The sequence below is a fragment of the Physeter macrocephalus genome, chromosome 15, assembly GCF_002837175.3.
Source record: "Physeter macrocephalus isolate SW-GA chromosome 15, ASM283717v5, whole genome shotgun sequence".
NCBI lineage: Eukaryota > Metazoa > Chordata > Mammalia > Artiodactyla > Physeteridae > Physeter > Physeter macrocephalus.
The window spans coordinates 57,269,975-57,288,586 of NC_041228.1; the positions used below are offsets into that span (position 1 = coordinate 57,269,975).

Genomic DNA, 18,612 nt, shown 5'->3' on the forward strand with positions numbered 1-18,612 from the left:
AGAAATCTTGCCAGGCAACATGTGAATTTAAACATGAGTTCTAGAGTGTAGCACCTTAACCAGAATCAGACTGATCTAACAGTGGCATTTTCTTATACCGTGACAAGTTGGTTGGGAAAGTGACAGACTCAACATTGTACCTGACTTTGTTCCGTCTCTTCACACATGTACTTGACTCTATCTATATGTCTAAGACCTGCTCTGTTCAAGGAATTGAAAACATCGTTGTAGCAATATTAGAACAAAATCGATAATCTCACATAATAAAATGTTTGTACATATGCCTGCACATCTATGGAACAGGTGTCACATATGGTATATGTGTTCTTTTGCTGATTGAGAATAATGGCGAAGAGGAAGACAGTCAGCTAATAATGTTTTCAAAATTGTTGGCTTTTTTGTTCAGTGTTTGTAATTTACTATTTGTTTTTCTTTTCTCTCCATAGAAACTCCCCAACATTCAAATCATTTGAGGAAAAGGTTGAAAACTTAAAGGCAAGTAGAGAAATGAACAGGGTCTTTTGTGTTCTCTAGTTTGGTGCCTTAAGTTTCTTTGGTGTGGGTAAATTATTCAAATTAGTATTTCCTTCTAAAAATCGTTAAAGAACTTCAGTAACTTTCTTTACATTATTTATGGACATTTAAGATGATGTATACTCTTTTAATCAATTTTTTGAGTGTATATTGTAGCATGGCCAGCATAAGTGCTGAAAAGAAATGTATAATTTTAAAGAACAGTAGTACTTTAGAAGTTTGTGCTGCTTTTTGCATTATTCAAATACTTTTGTAATTGGACAAAATTTAACATAAATCTTATTGTGGAAAATTAAAAACAATATAGAAAAGTACAAAAAATAAAGCACAAAAAAGTGGTCCTACGACCCACAGACAGTGATGTTGTAGGACTGTGCTGTTACACTTTAAAAAAGAATTAACCAAGAACCTGCTGTATAAAAAAATAAAATTAAATTTAAAAATTAACAAAAGAGGGGCTTCCCTGGTGGCGCAGTGGTTGCGCGTCCGCCTGCCGATGCAGGGGAACCGGGTTCGCGCCCCGGTCTGGGAGGATCCCGCGTGCCGCGGAGCGGCTGGGCCCGTGAGCCATGGCCGCTGAGCCTGCGCGTCCGGAGCCTGTGCTCCGCAACGGGAGAGGCCACAGCAGACGGAGGCCCGCATACCACAAAAAAAAAAAAAAAAAAAAATTAACAAAAGAAAAGAATTAACCATAAATCATAAACATGTTTCTGTGGCATTATTCTTCTTCAATATTATGTTCAATAGCTGCTTAGAGCCTTATAATGGATATTGTTTGTTCAATCCTTAATTATTGGACATTTTTATTATTATGATGATGCCGTGGTGATCATCATTGATAACTCATTGTTTTATTTTTTGATTGCTTTGATATTGGTGAAGGTGGACATTTTCCTATAATAATCAGCTTTATTAATTTGTAAATTGTATTATCTTCAAGATTATATTCAAAACTGTAAAATCATCAAGGATCACAAGTGACCAAAAAAAATGTTGTTTTGTTCCCATCCACTGCCCAGACTTCTCTACAGAGAAGCCCATATGGTCATTTCTTCCTAAACAAATTCTGGTAGTTACTGTGGATATTTTCTAAGGATTAAAACTAATATCTTAAAATGTTTTATATAAATCAGCTTTAAAATATTCATATTTTGTCTTTTAGAATTATAATTGAGTCACTTGCTTTTAAATATATCTTTTTAAAATTACAGAATCAGGGTATGCTTACAGAAAGAAAACCAAACACTGTATCATGATCTGAATCCTTTTTTCTTGCGCATACAAACACTACTACCCACCTTTTCTGTTTCTACATAAATGTATAAATATTTTTCAAAAAGGAATCACACTGTACAGTCCTACAGCTTGTTCGTTCAACCCCCCTAGCACGCATGCTCTAATGAACCCACAAACACAGGCCCCTGTTCTTTTCGCTCACTGATGCTTCTCCAGGGCCTAGAGTAGTCCTTGGCATATCACAGCTACCTAATACATGTTTGATGAGCAAAAAATACATCACAGTCATTCTTTTAGGTCAGTACCAGAGGCCTGCTTTATCCTTATTAATGCCTAGTCAGGTGTTTGAAAACAAACTGTACGTTGCAAGAAGTCAAGGTTTTACTTTAAATCAGTTCTCAGTGTTTTAGGAATATCATAGCCTCTCCTTGAAATCTACCCTGAGCATTAGTTTTTTAAATGACTAGCTGGAAAACCAGGAAAGCCTCAGTTCTTTTGACACTGAAGAAGAGGAGAAACTTCCAGGTCATTTACTGTGTACTTTCCTCCTGAGTATATTCAGACTCTCTAAATTGTAGTGAAATCAGTTTTTTAAATATGACTAGGCACCATTCAAATAAAAATGTATTTTTTAATAGTACAGTGTATTAGACAAATATCACCAAGGAAGCTGTAAAATATAATTGTGTGCTTGGGATGCAGTTTTTCTAACTTACACTGATATTCAGGTAAACATCGGGTCTACATGTACTTACATTTAGATTTTGGATCAAGTCATTAACTGTGATGATTGAGCATTTGCCATGTGCCGGGAGATGAGTATTGGGCACTGGAAGTACCATGGTGAGCAATAGAGACACAGACCCTTTCTGAAGATGTTTAGACAATTAAATGGCCAATGAAAATAAACACAGGGTAAGGTGCTATGACAGTGGAAGTCAAGGCTGCAGTGAGGATCAATAGTGGGAATTTCTGTCATGCTTGGCAGGAGGGAAGGTCAGAGCAGGCTTCCCAGAGGATGCAGTAATGTAAATGGACACCAAACGTTTAGATTGAGGGGAACGTTTGAAGCTTTGGGGCCCCTCTGAGGAACACCAGGAACTTTGCTGTGCTGTGGGGTATCGAGCAGGAGATGGAGCTAGAGAGATGGGTGGGCCACGTTAAGGAAAGAGTGGGAAGCCACTGAAAGATTTTGAACAACCCGAGTTGCACATTCTTCTGTGCATTTTAGAAAGATCACTGTCTGCCCTGCAGAGCTAAGGGGAGAGAGACTGGAGGAGACAAGGTGGGAGGGAGGCATTGTAATCCAGGCCAAAGATGTTGGTGTGGTGAGTTGAGCTAGTGCCAGTGGGACAGAGTCGAGAGATATCTAGACTTTACAAGTGACAGAGAAAAAGTCAGTGAGCGATTGGATGTGGAACAAGACAGGGAAGGACCAAGGATAACTCCAGGAGTCTGACTGGGAGTTACTACTGACATTCATGGTCTTAGACTAGAGAAGGGACCAGTTGTGGGGAGGAGTTGTTTTTAGACTTGTGAATTGCAAGAGGTCTTAACCTTTTCTTGTAATTAAGGAATGTTTAATAAATTTAATAAATATACAGTGGATACAAGTCATGCACACTTTTCATGCAATTCAAGGATTTTGGATGGGAGACCAAGAAGAAATGAGAGAGAAAATTTCAACTAGATTCCGATTGTTAATGAATCTGTGGCCAGTCAAGACTGAGCTAAGAGCAAGGTCAGATGCAAGCCCACTGTGAGTTGCATCCTTGATCATTGACTGGTTTCTTAATGTTAGTCAGCTGTCCTGTTGGTCAGTCATGAGATGTGATGGGGGCAGGAGAGGGGGTGACGGGGGGCAGGAAGCATAGACTCATCAATGTCATTAAGGATGTGTAAGGGTTTTGAAAAGCATACAATAGTATACAAATGTGGGGCAGATATATTCATGCAAACAAATGTTTATTGACAAATGTTCAGGCCAGATAACTTGGGAGTTGTGCTTCACAAACTATAATGTGTATAGGAAGCACCTGGAGATCTTGTTAAAGCCTGGATTTCAATTCTGCAAACGGAGATGGGGAGGCCAGTCTGAGGTTCCAAATGTCTAACAAGCTCCCCGGTGATGTTGAGTCTCTAGGTCCATGTAGCAGTCTTTAAGCAGCAAAACGCTAGAAAGTTTATGCTGTAACTGGGAAACATACATATATTTCTTTTCTTTGTTTTACTCAATAATATTTCTCAAAGTGTTATCCAAATATAAAGAGAGTTCAGTAGATACTTTAGCATAATAGGCCTTACAAAATTCTTCAGACAACTTTCCCCGTGAAGAACAATAAGCAGATAGGGGAAAAATGTGGAGGGGTAGAATTTACCAATTTGAATATTTCAGCATGGAAACTGCATAAGTTTTTCTGTGAAACCGCATGGAACATTACAACAGTACTAAATTCTGTACAAATAATCACTGAGCTCTTAGGCTCCTGATTTATTTGTTCTTCAAAGTAAAATTTGAGTTACTTTATGCCGAGTCAGCGAAGTTTATGTTTCCTAATGTCTCTTCCTTTTTGAACTTTTATTTTAAAAGTCTAAAGTAGGAGGAACCAAGCCTGCTGGTGGTGATTTTGGAGAAGTCTTGAATTCGACTGCAAACGCTAGTTCCACCACCACGGAGCCTCTCCCAGAACAGACACAGGAGAGCCTGTGAGATTCCACCTTTGTTCTGCTACTCACTGCCAGATGCTGCAAGCGAGATCCAAGCACATCTTGTCAACATTCATTGCCATGAATTTCCACCAGATGTGCTTTTGTTGAACTTTACATATTCCTTTGACCAAATAGTTTGTGGGTTGAACAACGTAAAAATATCTTAACCTCTATTCCTGGGAAACACCCTTTTATGTGCATTTAAGGCCCTTTATTTAGAAAATATCATTATAAAAACACATATAGTACCTGGAGATCCTCACTAGAATGATCTAAGAAGCTGTGGGTTATCAGAATTGCTTTCCAACTTTACAAAATTGCTCTGGATCTGGGATACCAGTTTGATCTTTGTCTTCTATCCAATTTTCTTTTTTCCTCTTTGAATCTCTGTATATTTGATTCCTAGGTAAGATTGTTCTTTAAAATTTTCTGTATCCTGGTTATTAAAAGTTCTGGGAAATTGTTCTTTACCTCCAAGGGAAGAACTACCAGGTACAAAAAATATTTTCGAATAAATATTGTTTGGGTATAAGTTATCTTATATCGTGGGTGTTTGAAGACACCAGACTAAATATTCAATTTATTATAGTTTTGTAAGTGACAATATGTACAGACAGTAATTCAAAATCCTAGGCGACTTGAGAGTGGAGCCCTCACATTCTTGTTTATCACCGTCTGTGACAGTAACCATTTCAGTGTCATGGTCATTATGCGTCACGGCTATTGTGCCACTTATAGCTACTTATTTTGCACCAGATTAAAATTTTAGTTTTGGAATAGATTGTAAATTAATGTTCTGAATCAAGCATATTTTATTATCAATAGGTTGAAATATGAACACTGTCCTCAAACGTTCAGTTCAAAAGCCTGAAAGATTTTTAGATCTAGGTAGCTGAAAAGTGCTAAAATCAATCACATTAGGGGAAACACTGTTGTCTTCATTTAATTCATTTAGCAGCATTTACAGTAAGAAGCACACATATGACTAATATAACTTGAAAAAATTTTATACTAAGGGGTTGGTGATAACTCCTGAGGATTTAATGCATTAATAAAAATCAACTCATCATTTTCTACTTACTTGTTTTCAGTGTGTTAGAAATTACAAAATGATACTGTAGATATTGCCCCCTGCTTTGAAAACTGAGTGTCAGGGCTGAATGAACCAAAGCCTCTGGAAGTATCTGCATGGAGGCCAAGGTACTCTATTAATTCTAATGGCTACTTACTCATCACCATCTTTTCCTTATGCTGTGTATGGTTATGGCCTACAATGTTGTATTTGTTATTTATCAAGTTGTGTTTGTTTTATTATTGTTTATGCCAAATGTTAATTGCCAAGCTTGGAGTGACCTAAAGCATTTTTTAAAAGCATGACTAGATTTACTTTGGGATAAATTATCTTATCCAAATCTGAAAAGCTACAAGTGTTGATTGTTATAAAATATTGATAACATGCTGCCATTCTTGACTGCTGGAGCTTTTGTTAGCACTTCAGATGCAACTGAAACTATGCTCTATTACATGTGAAAAGCTTAATAAATTCTGTATATCAGTAGTATAGGTCTCAATATTTATTATGAGACCAGGGGTCTGGAAACAGCTTGTTGTGTTACATAATCAGCCGGTATCTATGCTTTAAAAAAGAGGCCGTTTTTTACCATCTGCTTTAAATCACTGCTTCGTGGTATCAGACTACCATAAATTATTTACTTGAAAAGGCTTTAAGGCAAATGTTGTTGAAGCATTGTCCTAGAGGAGTCGACATGTAGAAATTTGTCTTTTTATAGAAATATTGTGGTTACTCAACGTAGCTGTTAAATTATTTTTTCAACCAGTTAGTCTTTAAGTTGTTTTTATCACATCTTCTTTTCATCACATTGTTTCTTGGATGTCCAGCCCTATTGTTGTCTTTTTAACAAAGCAAAATGGAGAAGATGGCAGTTTCTTTAGTTGAGTGAAATATCCTCAAGTCTCCTTACTTTATGAGAGAAATGATAGAAATAGGGTTGGAAGGTGGGATGGGTATATGTGGGTATTGGTGATGGTTGTAAAAGAAGAAATTGGAGAATCACTTCTCTAGATATCTACCTACACTTAATTTAGAAATGATTTAATCTATTGCAGAGTACTCTTGCCTCTTAAAAGCAACAAAACAGTAGAGGGAGGATAAATTTAGAAAAATAAACATCGACTTAGAAATATTATTCCAAGTAGTCTTTGTGGAAGATTCAATATTATGAATTCACAGATATTTAAGCAATTTAGAACACAGTAATTACTAAGAACAGCAGAGAGGGGTCCCGGTCATTCTACTGTGTTTTGTGTTTGACACTGGAAAAACATAGCAACAAGAGTGAAATATCAGATATTTAAGGATTCAAGAAGTGTGACAGAAGAAAATAATTCCTGAAATTATCCCCTTCTTACAAAGGAACTCCTTAATTTATGGAGTTTGTGGGAAATAAAGCAAGAATTCTCACACCTATGAGGCCAAAGTAATCAATGGAAGAGAGTAGAAACCATTGGATTATCCTAGTAGTAACTCAAACTATTGAAATAGAGAAAAAACATGTTGAATTTGGACTCACTACTTCTGGATCTGTTAAGGAAGAGACACTACAGTCTATTTTTTTTGTATAGTATTTGAAAACGATAAAAATTCTGTAATTTGGGCATGGGTTCTTTTGTATTACCTATCTGCTGAGGAAAGGGGGTAAATCCATTAATTATACAACTTCTCTCCAGGCCCTTCATATCCTGGGTATAGAAAGAACCAGGAGCAGTTGTATGGACTCAGTGTATCAAACAAAAACGCTACATGCTGACTACAAAAAGAAATTTGTGACTATTTGCTGTATTTGTGCCAGAGAGGCTGCATAAGGCCCTACATCAGGATCGCATGTGTTTCTTTATAGCTCTTAAGATCCAGATGAAAAATCAGATTTTTGCCCATAATGGGGAGACGTTTGGCCATTAATTAGTGACTGTCCCATTGTAATTGGATTATTATAGAGGCCATATTGGTTTACAGTTAATAATAAAGCATTATCACTTTTAAGTAAACCTACAATTCATAGATTTCAATTTCCACGTTCTGATTGTGAAATAAAAATGAACCAAAATCAAAATAAGCCAAAAGAACTTTTAGTTTGTGAGCCCTGAGAGGGCAGGGCCTGCATGTGCCTATCACCTGCCAGGATTTTACTTAAATAAAACACTACTTGGTGACTTTCACTTTAACACGCTTCATCTCAATGTGCTTTCAAGTTTCCCCCTTGGTTTCTAGAATTAATTCTTTTCTCATTTTCCAGTTTGACTATTCTCTGGTATTCTCTTCTTCCAACTCCTTAAATGTTATTGCCTAGCTCTAGTCATCTTCTACACAATCTCCTTAACGATTGTATTCGTCTCTATGGTTGAAATGACTGTCTTTACAGTGATATCTTTCCGGTGTATCACTAGCCCTATCTTTATTCCAGGTTTTCATGCATGTTTGAGAGGCATGAACTTCTAAATCACCTTCTGGTCACCTCCACCTAGCCACTAATAGCCACTATTTATTGAGCTTTAGTAGGTGTTAGGCATTTCACACCCATTTCCTTTAATTCGATGTGGTGCTGTCACAGTTTTATAGATGAAATCACAGCCAGTAGACATGGAGCCAGAACTTGAATTATTTTTTTATTCACTTGTCATCTGCCATTACTAATATTTTTTAAAAGCATACTAACAATTTGCAAGCTATATGGGAAAAAAGAAGCTTGTGTTTTTAATAAATCAAGAAGGAAAGTGTGGTTCAAGGAATACAGCAGGATCAGAAGTGCCATGATGTTGAAATACTGCCATTAGGGTTGTTTTTACAATTGGCACTTATACAGGCAAGGACAGTGTGCAGATTCACTCAGTCCTTTACCCTCTCTCCTTTGATGATTCTGATGCTCTACCAAAGGCAGAGAACTAGGCATACTTGAAGTCAGTTGATGCAAACTTACTCTTATCCATTAAAAACATCAGGGTTTGTCCCCAAATGCATTATCACAATACTGAAGGAATTTATCATCTGGCTGAGGTAGGACACGAAGATAATACATCTACTGAATTTTAGAGCTGGGATATTAGTAATCCCATTTGTTCTGTAGATGCTGATTTAGTTAAGTTTACAAAACACTTCCTTAAATTTAAGACAGAGGCTAGTAACTTGGTTTTACGTGAGGAAACCAAATCAGCAACATTAAATTGGCTTGCCTGCGATCAGGACTGGAGGTCGAACTAGAGCTAAGAACACTGGTCAACACTCTTTTCAATTTACCACACTTTTTCCTGAAGGGAAACAAGTAGCAAAAGCCATAAAAAGTAATGCAAAAATATCTTCGGCAAGACTTCATTAATGGTCAAGGGAAAGAAACGGTTTATGTGCCAAAAGGGAGAACTCACCTGGAGTAGAATTTATCTTAAGCTCTCCACCGAATTTAAGGACTGCCGAACAGGTGGCTAGTAATAAGTTGTGTGTGATTCATACAGTCATGCACCATTCTAAGGTCAGTGCACTTCTAGGGTTCTGTCTGCTGTCTACGCAGTTGATGAGAACATCAGAGTTTTAAAATCCACAGACAAAAGCATTATTGGGAATTCCCTGGTGGTCCAGTGGTTAGGACTCTGCGCTTTCACTGCTGAGGGCATGGGTTCAATCCCTGCTCGGGGAACTAAGATCCCGCAAGCTCCGCAGCGCAGCCAAAAAAAAAAAGTCTCAGTCAAAAGCATTATTAAAATAGGGGCTGTGGTCATACATAAAAATTCCTTCTGTCCAAGTACTTGTAAATGAGCTGGAAAAGTGCTTGCTACCTCCCTCCAGATAACTACGCATTAATATAAAAATGCTGGGTAGAAGTTGGGTGGACAGCTTAATTCATAAACACTTCAAGAATGGAGTTAGGCTCGGTTTTGAAGAAGGTGGGCAAATTCTGGCAATTAACATGGAGCGGGTGGGGAGAAAAGCATAAGTGAGGGTGGGCCTCTGGTGGTGTATGTTTTGGCATTACAAAATTCCTTAATTCCCTAGAGAAGGGATTGTAACTAAGAGGTGACCAAAAATGTCTCAAGTTAATATTTTTGTAACGTGGATGGGCTGACCACAGGATAGGCGAAGAAAGACAAACTTAGATCCGGGATTTCACAAATGTTTGAGCCCTACCATGTGCCCGCTGTCAGGGATTCAACAGCAAAATTCCTGCCCTCAAGAGTTTACAAATCGAGAGAGCAGACGTTAAACAAAATTACTACTAAGTAAACTACGTGGCATATTGTCTGGGATTCCAATTCTAAATAAGATAGTCAAGGAGAACGTCGCATTTGAGCAAAGACCTGAAGAGCGGTGGCGATCAGAGAGAGCCTTGGGGCCATCTGGGGCAGACACGCAGGCGGCGGGGCCAGCAAGAGTCGCATTACTAGAATTTACAGCAGTACAGGCCCAAAGGGCACCCGCGAGGGCGAAACTGCTCCGAGTCAAAACCCTTTCCATGCAAAACTTAGCGGGTCGCTGCTAGTAGGGGACTTGAGCCACCAAGGATTTAGTCCCCCAATTCTACCTTTAGTCTCTCTCTCGCACCACACTTCTCCCTTACAGCGATTAGGCCACGCCCACCGGCCCACAGTGCTCCGCAAGTGGGCGGACCTCTCATTGCTCCGCCCCGTGACCTGCACGTTTGCGGAGAAGCCAAAGGTCAGAGGTTGTGGAGTCGTCATGGCGGCGCTGTGCCGGAGCCGTGCCGTGACTGCCGACAGTCATTTTCTGCGAGTGCTTCTCTTCTTTCGGCCCTGTCGAGATGCAAGCACTGAAAGTGGCTCCGGAAGCGAGAGTTCTGATTCCACGGAGCCTAGGCCGCGCCTAGGCGGCTTCGCGAGCTCTTTGAAGCGGCACTCAGAGCTGCAGCGGAAGGCGGAGCTCGGGCGGATGAGAGTGAGTTGTGGGAGCTAAGCCAGCGACGCGTGGGCGGGCGGGGCCCGCCGTTGTGGGTGGAGCCGGGAGCCGGGACAGAGCCCGGCGTAGGGGGTGGGCCCGGCAAGGTGGGTGGGACCGAGAGGCGGGGACGGGGCCTAGCGTAGGGAGTAGAGTTGGGGGGCCGCGGTGTGGCTTGGCCCACCTGCGGGCCACTTAGAGCGTGTGGTGGTGTTTTTCCTCCGTTTGTTGTACTTTTGTACAGCATCTACATGCTGGGCGTGCGCTACCCACACTCCTTTGCACGCGTCTTCCTCAGGCGAGTGCTGGAAGGGAAACCAGCAGCGAGCGTTGCCAGTAACGCGCCTAGGGCGACTCTTGGGATTCTGAGTAAAGTTGGACTCACTCTGGGAGAGGCAGGGCCCTCTGCTCCTCTTGTTCTACCCAGTAGCTGCAGTGTGGACCTTAGTGTCTGGCGTACCAGGCTCATCATAAATATTTCTTAATTCACTGGAGAGGTGAATCAGAGAATTACTGTCACTATGAACTTGAGCAAGTAATGTAACCTGTCAATGCTTCACTTTCCTTTTCTGTAAATGACCTTTTAAAAAAAATCTATCTGTCCGAGGCAATAATTTTGTAAAATGCGATAGAATTACTAGATAAGTAAAATGGAAGAAATAGGCGTAAATACAAGTCAGATTTTTTGAGTCAGCGGACATGAAATTGGATGTTTGGCAATATTAAACTGTATAAAAATAAACTGTCTCAATTTCTGTACTCATCGCCTTGGGAACCAGTACCAAACAGTTTACCAATGGGTAGTGTCGTGGGTTATAGAAAACTGCCCAGCATCTAGCACAGTGCTTGACTCTTAGTGGGCACTCCGTTAAGTGTTTGCCCAATGCCTGAATGAATGAATAGAACAGAAAGTGCACATTTGAACTTCAGGACAATCTGAGCAGTCTTTGAATTGAGATCTTTGTTTGACTGCTCACAAACGATTGTATAAGTGAGGATAAGACAGGCTTGAGCATGTGAGTTAAATATGCTACTCCAGAGTAATAACTGAGCAAAAACAATTGTCAGCGTAATAAGAAACTGAAGATACCACATTAGTTTTATTTTAGTGTTTATTGGAAGTTTTCAGTACTTCTGTGACATATTTATGATGAGGAATATGAGTAGTTGTTAGGTACTGATGTAAAGATTCAACTTTGTGAAAAATCTTTCACTTCACTCTTTGAAGTTTCTGGAACTATTTAATTGAAGAGTATCCTGAGATTATAAGATGAATAAAGTTCGTCTTTATTGTGTGATCAGGATTTTTGGAAAAAAAATTGTAAAGTATAAAAATAGTATTGCGAAAGGAGCATGTAAATAGCACTGAAGGTTACTATGGGATATATAAAAGCCCCCTTTTTCTTTTCCTCACTTTCTCAAAGCTGGAAAGTGTATTTTTATAAATGCATACTGCTAGAGATTTTATGTATGCGTATATGAATATAAGCTAATTATATATATATATATATACTTAAAAACGTACACATTTTGAACTAAATTATTAATGTGTAAGAATGTAAGCTCTGGATTCAGACAGACTTGGTTTGAATTCTAATTTTTCTGTCATTTACTGGCTGTGTTTCCTTGGAAGGTTACTTGATATCCGTATATCTTTCCTTTTTTTATAAAAGGAAAACCTGTCATGGGATTATTATGAGATTAAATGAACTCATTATTTAAACACTTAGCACAAGTACCTGATAATAAGCACTCAGTATATTTTCATTGCTGTTGCTGAAAATTGCTATTCTCACTTAAGTATAACTTTGAATATTTTTCCTTATCATTACATATGTGTAGTGTAGTGTACTTACTGCTGTCCCTAGGTTTCCACAGGGGTTTGGTGCCAGGACCATCTGCCATACCAAAATCCCTGGATGCTCAAGTCCCTTATATAAACGGTGCAGGTAACCCTCTGCAGCTCCCGCATCCGTGAATACAGAGGTCTCACTGTATATCTCATTGAAAAAATACTTGTCTGGTATTCCATGGTGTGGATATAGCATAATTTATTTAACCAGGCCTTCACTAATGAGCTTCTAGGTTGTTTCTGGGGTTTTTTTTCCCTTAATACAGACAGTGGTACAGTGAGCATTTACATTTTTTTTGCTTATTTATGGGATATATACTAGGTCAATGTGTACACACAATTTGAGTTTTGATACATACAGACTGCACACTTCCACTTACAGTGCATGACAGTGCCTGTTTCCTCACCCACTTATACACGTGGGGTATTATAAGTGGATTTTCTTGGTAGTGGGCAGTCAAAACAAAATACAAAAATTGGGAACTGGAGTTGTTTATCTCTCACCTCTGATACCAGTTTGTAATTTTTATCAAAATAACTGCATGTTCACATTTTTTGACTTAATAAGTAAATGCTATCAATTTGAACTCATAAAATACACTTATACCAACAAAATACTACACTTAATGTTATATATATTGGGGTTCTATGTAAGATTAAATTTGTAACATGGTTTCTGCTTAAAAAAATGTTTTTAGAAGGTAAAGTTTGCTGTTCCCTAAACAAAGCATTATTTCTTTACCTTTGCTCTTTCCCCTAGAATTAGCTTCCCTGCCTGCAAATTCCATAGTAAAAATCACCTCTTCTTTTAGATCTTTGTCATTTCACCAACCAGGTGAAACTCCTTCTGAATGTCTTGGGGCTTTGTTTTATGCTACCTTTATTTTACACACACAACTCTTAAGTTATATTAGAGCCATTGGTGAACTTGTTTTATCCCTTCTCCTAGATTGTAATTCTTGAAGGTCGGGGTAATTTTTTATTTACCCTTTTCATTCCTTGCACAATGCCTTACACATAAGTAGGGATTTAATATATATTTGTTGATATGAATTGGAATAAGATTTATACAGTTTGATGTCTGAATAACTATAAATGAGAAATAACATCTCGTGCTATTGGATTAAAATGTATATATACATAGGAATGAAAGTTGACATCCTACCCATTGGTTTAATTCTTACTCTCGAAGTGCAGACATGTATCTATATGTGCACCTCAGAAATAAGTGATATTCAGTAAGAGCCAAGCAAGTTATTCTTAAAAGGGACTTTCCCCTGCAGGCAGGAATTTAATCAAGGACAGTTCATTGTGAATTCCCTATCCTAAAATTTCAGTGAGGTTACCAGTTAAAGGAATCTCAAGTTTAAATGACCTGAAAGGCCATTTACTCATCCATGCTCACTTATCCATTATCTTTTCCTAGATTCATTAGCTTTAAGATTGGTTTATGCATGTATCTCTTTAAGTGTTTTTTTGTTTGTTTATTTTTAGGATGGGACCAAGTCCTTTTCATTTTTGTAACCAACATAACACATACTTATGAATACAGGACCTGGTAAATGTTTGCTAAATACATTTTTAAAGTAAAATACCTTTTTTCTTTTTTTTTTTTTAAACTATTTTAAAAAATTAACCCTTTTATGTCACTTAGACAATAGAGATTTGTAGAACCTGTTAAGCCCATGGGAAGCTATGGTATAGTGAAAGATCCACCTTATAGCCACAGGGTGGCAGTAGTTGAGCAAAGAATTGGTTTTCTGCTTTATGAATATTACTGTTTCTTAACAGTAGAGGGGGGCATATTACTTTTCAGCACATTGAAAAAATGGTTTGCAAGAGTTTTTGAGGCTACACAGAATGTTTTATTTTTTTAAGATGGAGAATAACATTTTATTGTTTTAGCTTATTTATGTAGAATACTGATGTTATACTTTATAGTTTCATTTTAGCAATATATTAGAGTTTATGTAAATATTTTTAAATGTTATTTTTTACTTTTTCATGAATATTTCTTATCGGCATTTTTTATTTCAAAATGCTGGAATATTCCAGAAGATAGACTATTTAAATCAGCTAGTTTGTCCTTTCAGAATACTGGGAAAATCCAAAAAATAGCTTACTTGAAGGATTTGTTTCAATTCTCTTATTTTTAGTATAAGTTTTAAGTCTTCTAAATTCATAAAATAGCAGTATTATACAGCTTTATTTAACCCTTTGTTTTCTCACTAGTTTTATATTGACAACTTAAAAAATTACGCAAATGTTTTAAAAACTGATATGTAAAGGAATGATGAAAAATATTTCTGGTTTTTAACCATGGTGCTCACTGGTTTTTATATTAGAGAATTTTAGGAGAGTTATCTCTAACTAATAAATAAAACCTTCTGAAATGTCTAGTTTCACAGTAGAGTCTAACATTTTCAAAGCAGGTTTAGAGGAAATGACCAGCTAATATAAAAACAATGAAAGAGTGTATTGACGTAGATATAAATCTCTAGGGAAAGTAGGTTTTTTTATCAACAGTTATAACATACCTATAAATAATACTATACATTTCCTACAAAAAAGGTGAATATATTCTGTATGTATTTTGTTTTGTGGGTGGTCATATGCTCTGATCATACGCAATCAGACTCTTAGGACTTCTCAAGTCAGCATTAGCTTTCACTAGTTGAATATGTGTTTGGAGTTTGCTTTATTTTGTTTTTTCTTTTAAAGGTTATATTAAGATTTTCTCTTTTTTTTTTTGCGGTACGCGGGCCTCTCACTGTTGTGGCCTCTGCCGTTGCGGAGCACAGGCTCCGGACGTGCAGGCTCAGCGGCCATGGCTTACGGGCCCAGCCGCTCCGCCGCAAGTGGGATCCTCCCGGACCGGAGCACGAACCCGTGTCCCCTGCATCGGCAGGCGGACTCTCAACCACTGCGCCACCGGGGAAGCCCAAGATTTTCTCTTTTGATTAATTTTTCTAATGTGATTACAACTCTTAAGTTTGTTTTTATCTATAGGCATTAAATAACATAGGAAATAAAGGAAACTGTCACATTTGAGTGGAGCCTGGTTTGTAGGGATTTAGGCCTGCACCTGGTAAAATGCCTAGTCGGTCAATAGTCTGGGACATGTGAGATACCTCCCCTACCCCTAAGACAGAAGCAATCCCTGCTGTCATGGCAGCTGTGTTCTTGAACCCACTGGGGAGGTGAGCAGGAGTGGCTGGGGAAAGAGGTTGACTGACCTCCACATGACTAGTTATCTTATCCCTTGATTATTAAGATTCTTTCCTGCAGAAGAAATTATTCACATTTATTTTCTCACTCTGTGTCCATTCTATCTTCCTATCTCTTTCTTGTTATCTATTTCCCAGTCATGTTCCTGCTGAATCCCTGACCATCTAGCAAAATCATTAGTCACTTCACGCAAATCAATATAGATCCCCACCTTAGGCCATCTCTCTTTCCAGGCAAAATGATCATTCAAGTATACTGCTCAAAGTCCTTTACCGCTGTCATTCAAAGGTACTCTAGCTCTGCACTACACTTCGCCTAGGGAGGTCTGTCAGAGTCTCATTCTACGTGTATATACTGCCACTGCCACATCTGCTGGGTTGTAAAACTCAAGTAGTAGAAGAGCTTACCTGATAGCCTAGACCTTTTGCAGAGCCTTATATTGTTCTGGGCACCACTCAAAACTGGCAGCTTTTTGGGTTACTTGGTAAAAGAGTTGAAGAAGCATGTCCAAATGAGGTATTTGTTGCCTACAAAATTCAAAGAGACCCACTAGGCATTGAGCTTCTTTCTTAGTGGTAAGAAAGAGTATCTTGACCTAGCCCAGACCATTGGCTCCCTAGGAATTTCACTAAGGCCCAGTATTTTTGTAGGATTTATTTCCCACCCACTGGCATATATGTGTCTTACCATGTGTCAGGAGGAGTTGCAGCTTTCTGCTTCCAGGTCTAATCAGCATATGAAATGGAGCCAGCATGCTGTCCAGTGGAATGGAGTGGCAATCAAAGTCTTTGTAGACTAGATTGTGGCATAGAGCTAGAGAATTAATGTAACCTGGAGGTATATAGTCTTTCCTAACAGGTCTAGAAGAAGAAAGCATTTGTTAGATAATTATTGCATACCAGGTGCTGGAGGATATTTGATTTGCTCCAGCCATGAAATGACATCTGGAATAGCTGAAGTTGGAGTTACCACTTGATTAAGTTTATGATAATAAATTGTCATTTTCTAAGACCTGTCTGTTTTCTGCAGGGCCTCATAGGCAAGTTGAATGGGCATGTGGTAGGAATCACCACTGTGCATCTTCCAGGTCCTTGATAGTGGCACTAATTGCTTCAATGCCTCTAGGAATGTGGTATTGCCTTTGATTTACTTGTTTGGTAGGTAGAGGAAGTTCTACTACCTGCCAAACAAATTCATCTTTTACTTGGCCTTCTGTACCTTAATAGCCTTCACTCCACAGATCAAGGAACCAGTGTGGGGATCCTGTCGGTTGCTGAGTATACCTATTCCAATTGTGCATTCTGGAACGAGGGAGAGAACTATAGAGCAGGTTCATGGGATACAGCTGAGCTAAAAGTCATTTATCACGTGATGTCCATAAGCCCCTGTTCTGACTGGCATTGAGTTGGTTCTTGAAGAGTTAGCGTCAGTTCAGATAGTTCCTAAAAGGTCTGATGATTTCTCCTTCCTCAGTGAACAGTCATTCTGGTAAATAGCCACAGCTCCTTTTGGGAAAGCTAGAAGGAAGATTGGTGATACGTAGCGGGATCTTTCCTCAAGGGGACACAACTTTCTCTTCATTCAGAAGGCTTGGTGTCTGAGAATTGCTTCAACTCTGGGAATTGGTGGAGGGGGCTTGATATTCATATGTGGTATTCAAGTCAGACTTCTGTTCTCTAGAACTAGAGTTTTCCCATCTGTTTTATTTCTAAGGACACCATAACCAACCAGCCAACACCAAAGAGCTCTACAGGTCAGATTAGTTGGATTGCTGTTAGGCTCTGCTGCATTATGATAACCGTGCCCACCATGTTGTTGGCTAGTAAGTGCTGGCCTGACTCCTGCCACATTATCTCCATTGAATTCAGGGAGCTCTTGTTGGCAGCAGTTCTCACTGTCACTCCTGGCCTACAGAGAATCGCTACCATACAGCTTTCAGGAATGCTGGTGCTCCCTTCACACAGGTATTTCTCTTAGCCTTGGTGAAGTGAGTATCTTACAGATCCTCTTGGGGACCATAGTAAGGAGTGGTGAACAGATCATAAACAGTAAATCCACTCCAGCATTCCATTCACTTCAAGCCTTTGGATACCTTTCTTTGTGGTATAGTGAGGAAGTTCTGGTATTTCAGCTTCATCTGGTATAGCCTATCACTCTCAGCCATTTAAGCTAATATATTGGGAGGGGCTGGGAAGATGGCGGAAGAGTAAGACGCGGAGATCACCTTCCTCCCCACGGATACATCAGAAATACATCTACACGTGGAACTTCTCCTATAGAACACCCACTGAATGCTGGCAGAAGACCTCAGACCTCCCAAAAGGCAAGAAACTCCCCACATACCTGGGTAGGGCAAAAGAAAAAAGAAAAAACAGAGACAAAAGAATAGGGACAGGACCTGCACCAGTGGGAGGAAGCTGTGAAGGAGGAAAGGTTTCCACACACTAGAAGCCCCTTCATGGGCGGAGACTGCGGGTGACGGAGGGGGGAAGCTTTGGAGCTGCGGAGGAGAACGCAGCAACGGGGGAACTGAGGACAAAGCAGAGAGATTCCCGCACAGAGGATTGGTGCCGACTAGCACTCACCAGCCCGAGAGGCTTGTCTGCTCGCCCGCCGGGGCGGCCGGGGGCTGGGAGCTGAGGCTTGGGCTTCGGTCGGATCCCAGGGAGAGGACTGGGGTTGGCTGCGTGGACAGAGCCTTAAGGGGTTAGTGTACCACGGCTAGCCGGGAGGGAGTCCGGGAAAAAGTCTGGACCTGCCAAAGAGGCAAGAGGCTTTTTCTTCCCTCTTTGTTTCCTGGTGCGCTGCTTAAAGGAGCTCCAGAGACGGGAGCGAGCCGCGGCTAACAGCGCGGACCCCAGAGGCGGGCATGAGATGATAAGGCTGCTGCTGCCGCCACCAAGAAGCCTGTGTGTGAGCACAGGTCACTGTCCACACCTCCTCTCCCGGGAGCCTGTGTAGCCCGCCACTGCCAGGGTCCCGTGATCCAGGGACAACTTCCCCGGGAGAACGCACGGCGCGCCTCAGGCTGATGCAACGTCACGCTGGCCTCTGCCGCCGCAGGCTCACCCCGCATCCGTACCCCTCCCTCCCC

General features: G+C 39.9%; 2 protein-coding genes across 5 annotated transcripts in view; both read left to right on the forward strand.

Moving 5' to 3' along the window:
• TPD52 (tumor protein D52) overlaps positions 1–6,037 on the forward strand; it is a 133,196-nt gene extending 127,159 nt beyond the window's left edge. For all 4 annotated transcript variants that reach the window (XM_024127017.3, XM_055091013.1, XM_028500240.1 and 1 more), the window contains exons 5-6: positions 447–495; positions 4,361–6,037. In XM_024127017.3, the coding sequence (XP_023982785.1) occupies positions 447–495; positions 4,361–4,480 (169 nt within the window). In that variant the 3' untranslated portion in view covers positions 4,481–6,037. The remainder of the gene's footprint in view (positions 1–446; positions 496–4,360) is intronic.
• A 4,079-nt stretch (positions 6,038–10,116) lies between these two features.
• MRPS28 (mitochondrial ribosomal protein S28) overlaps positions 10,117–18,612 on the forward strand; it is a 112,456-nt gene continuing 103,960 nt past the window's right edge. Inside the window, exon 1 of the mRNA XM_024127018.3 lies at positions 10,117–10,438. Within this exon, the coding sequence (XP_023982786.1) occupies positions 10,223–10,438 (216 nt within the window). The 5' untranslated portion in view covers positions 10,117–10,222. The remainder of the gene's footprint in view (positions 10,439–18,612) is intronic.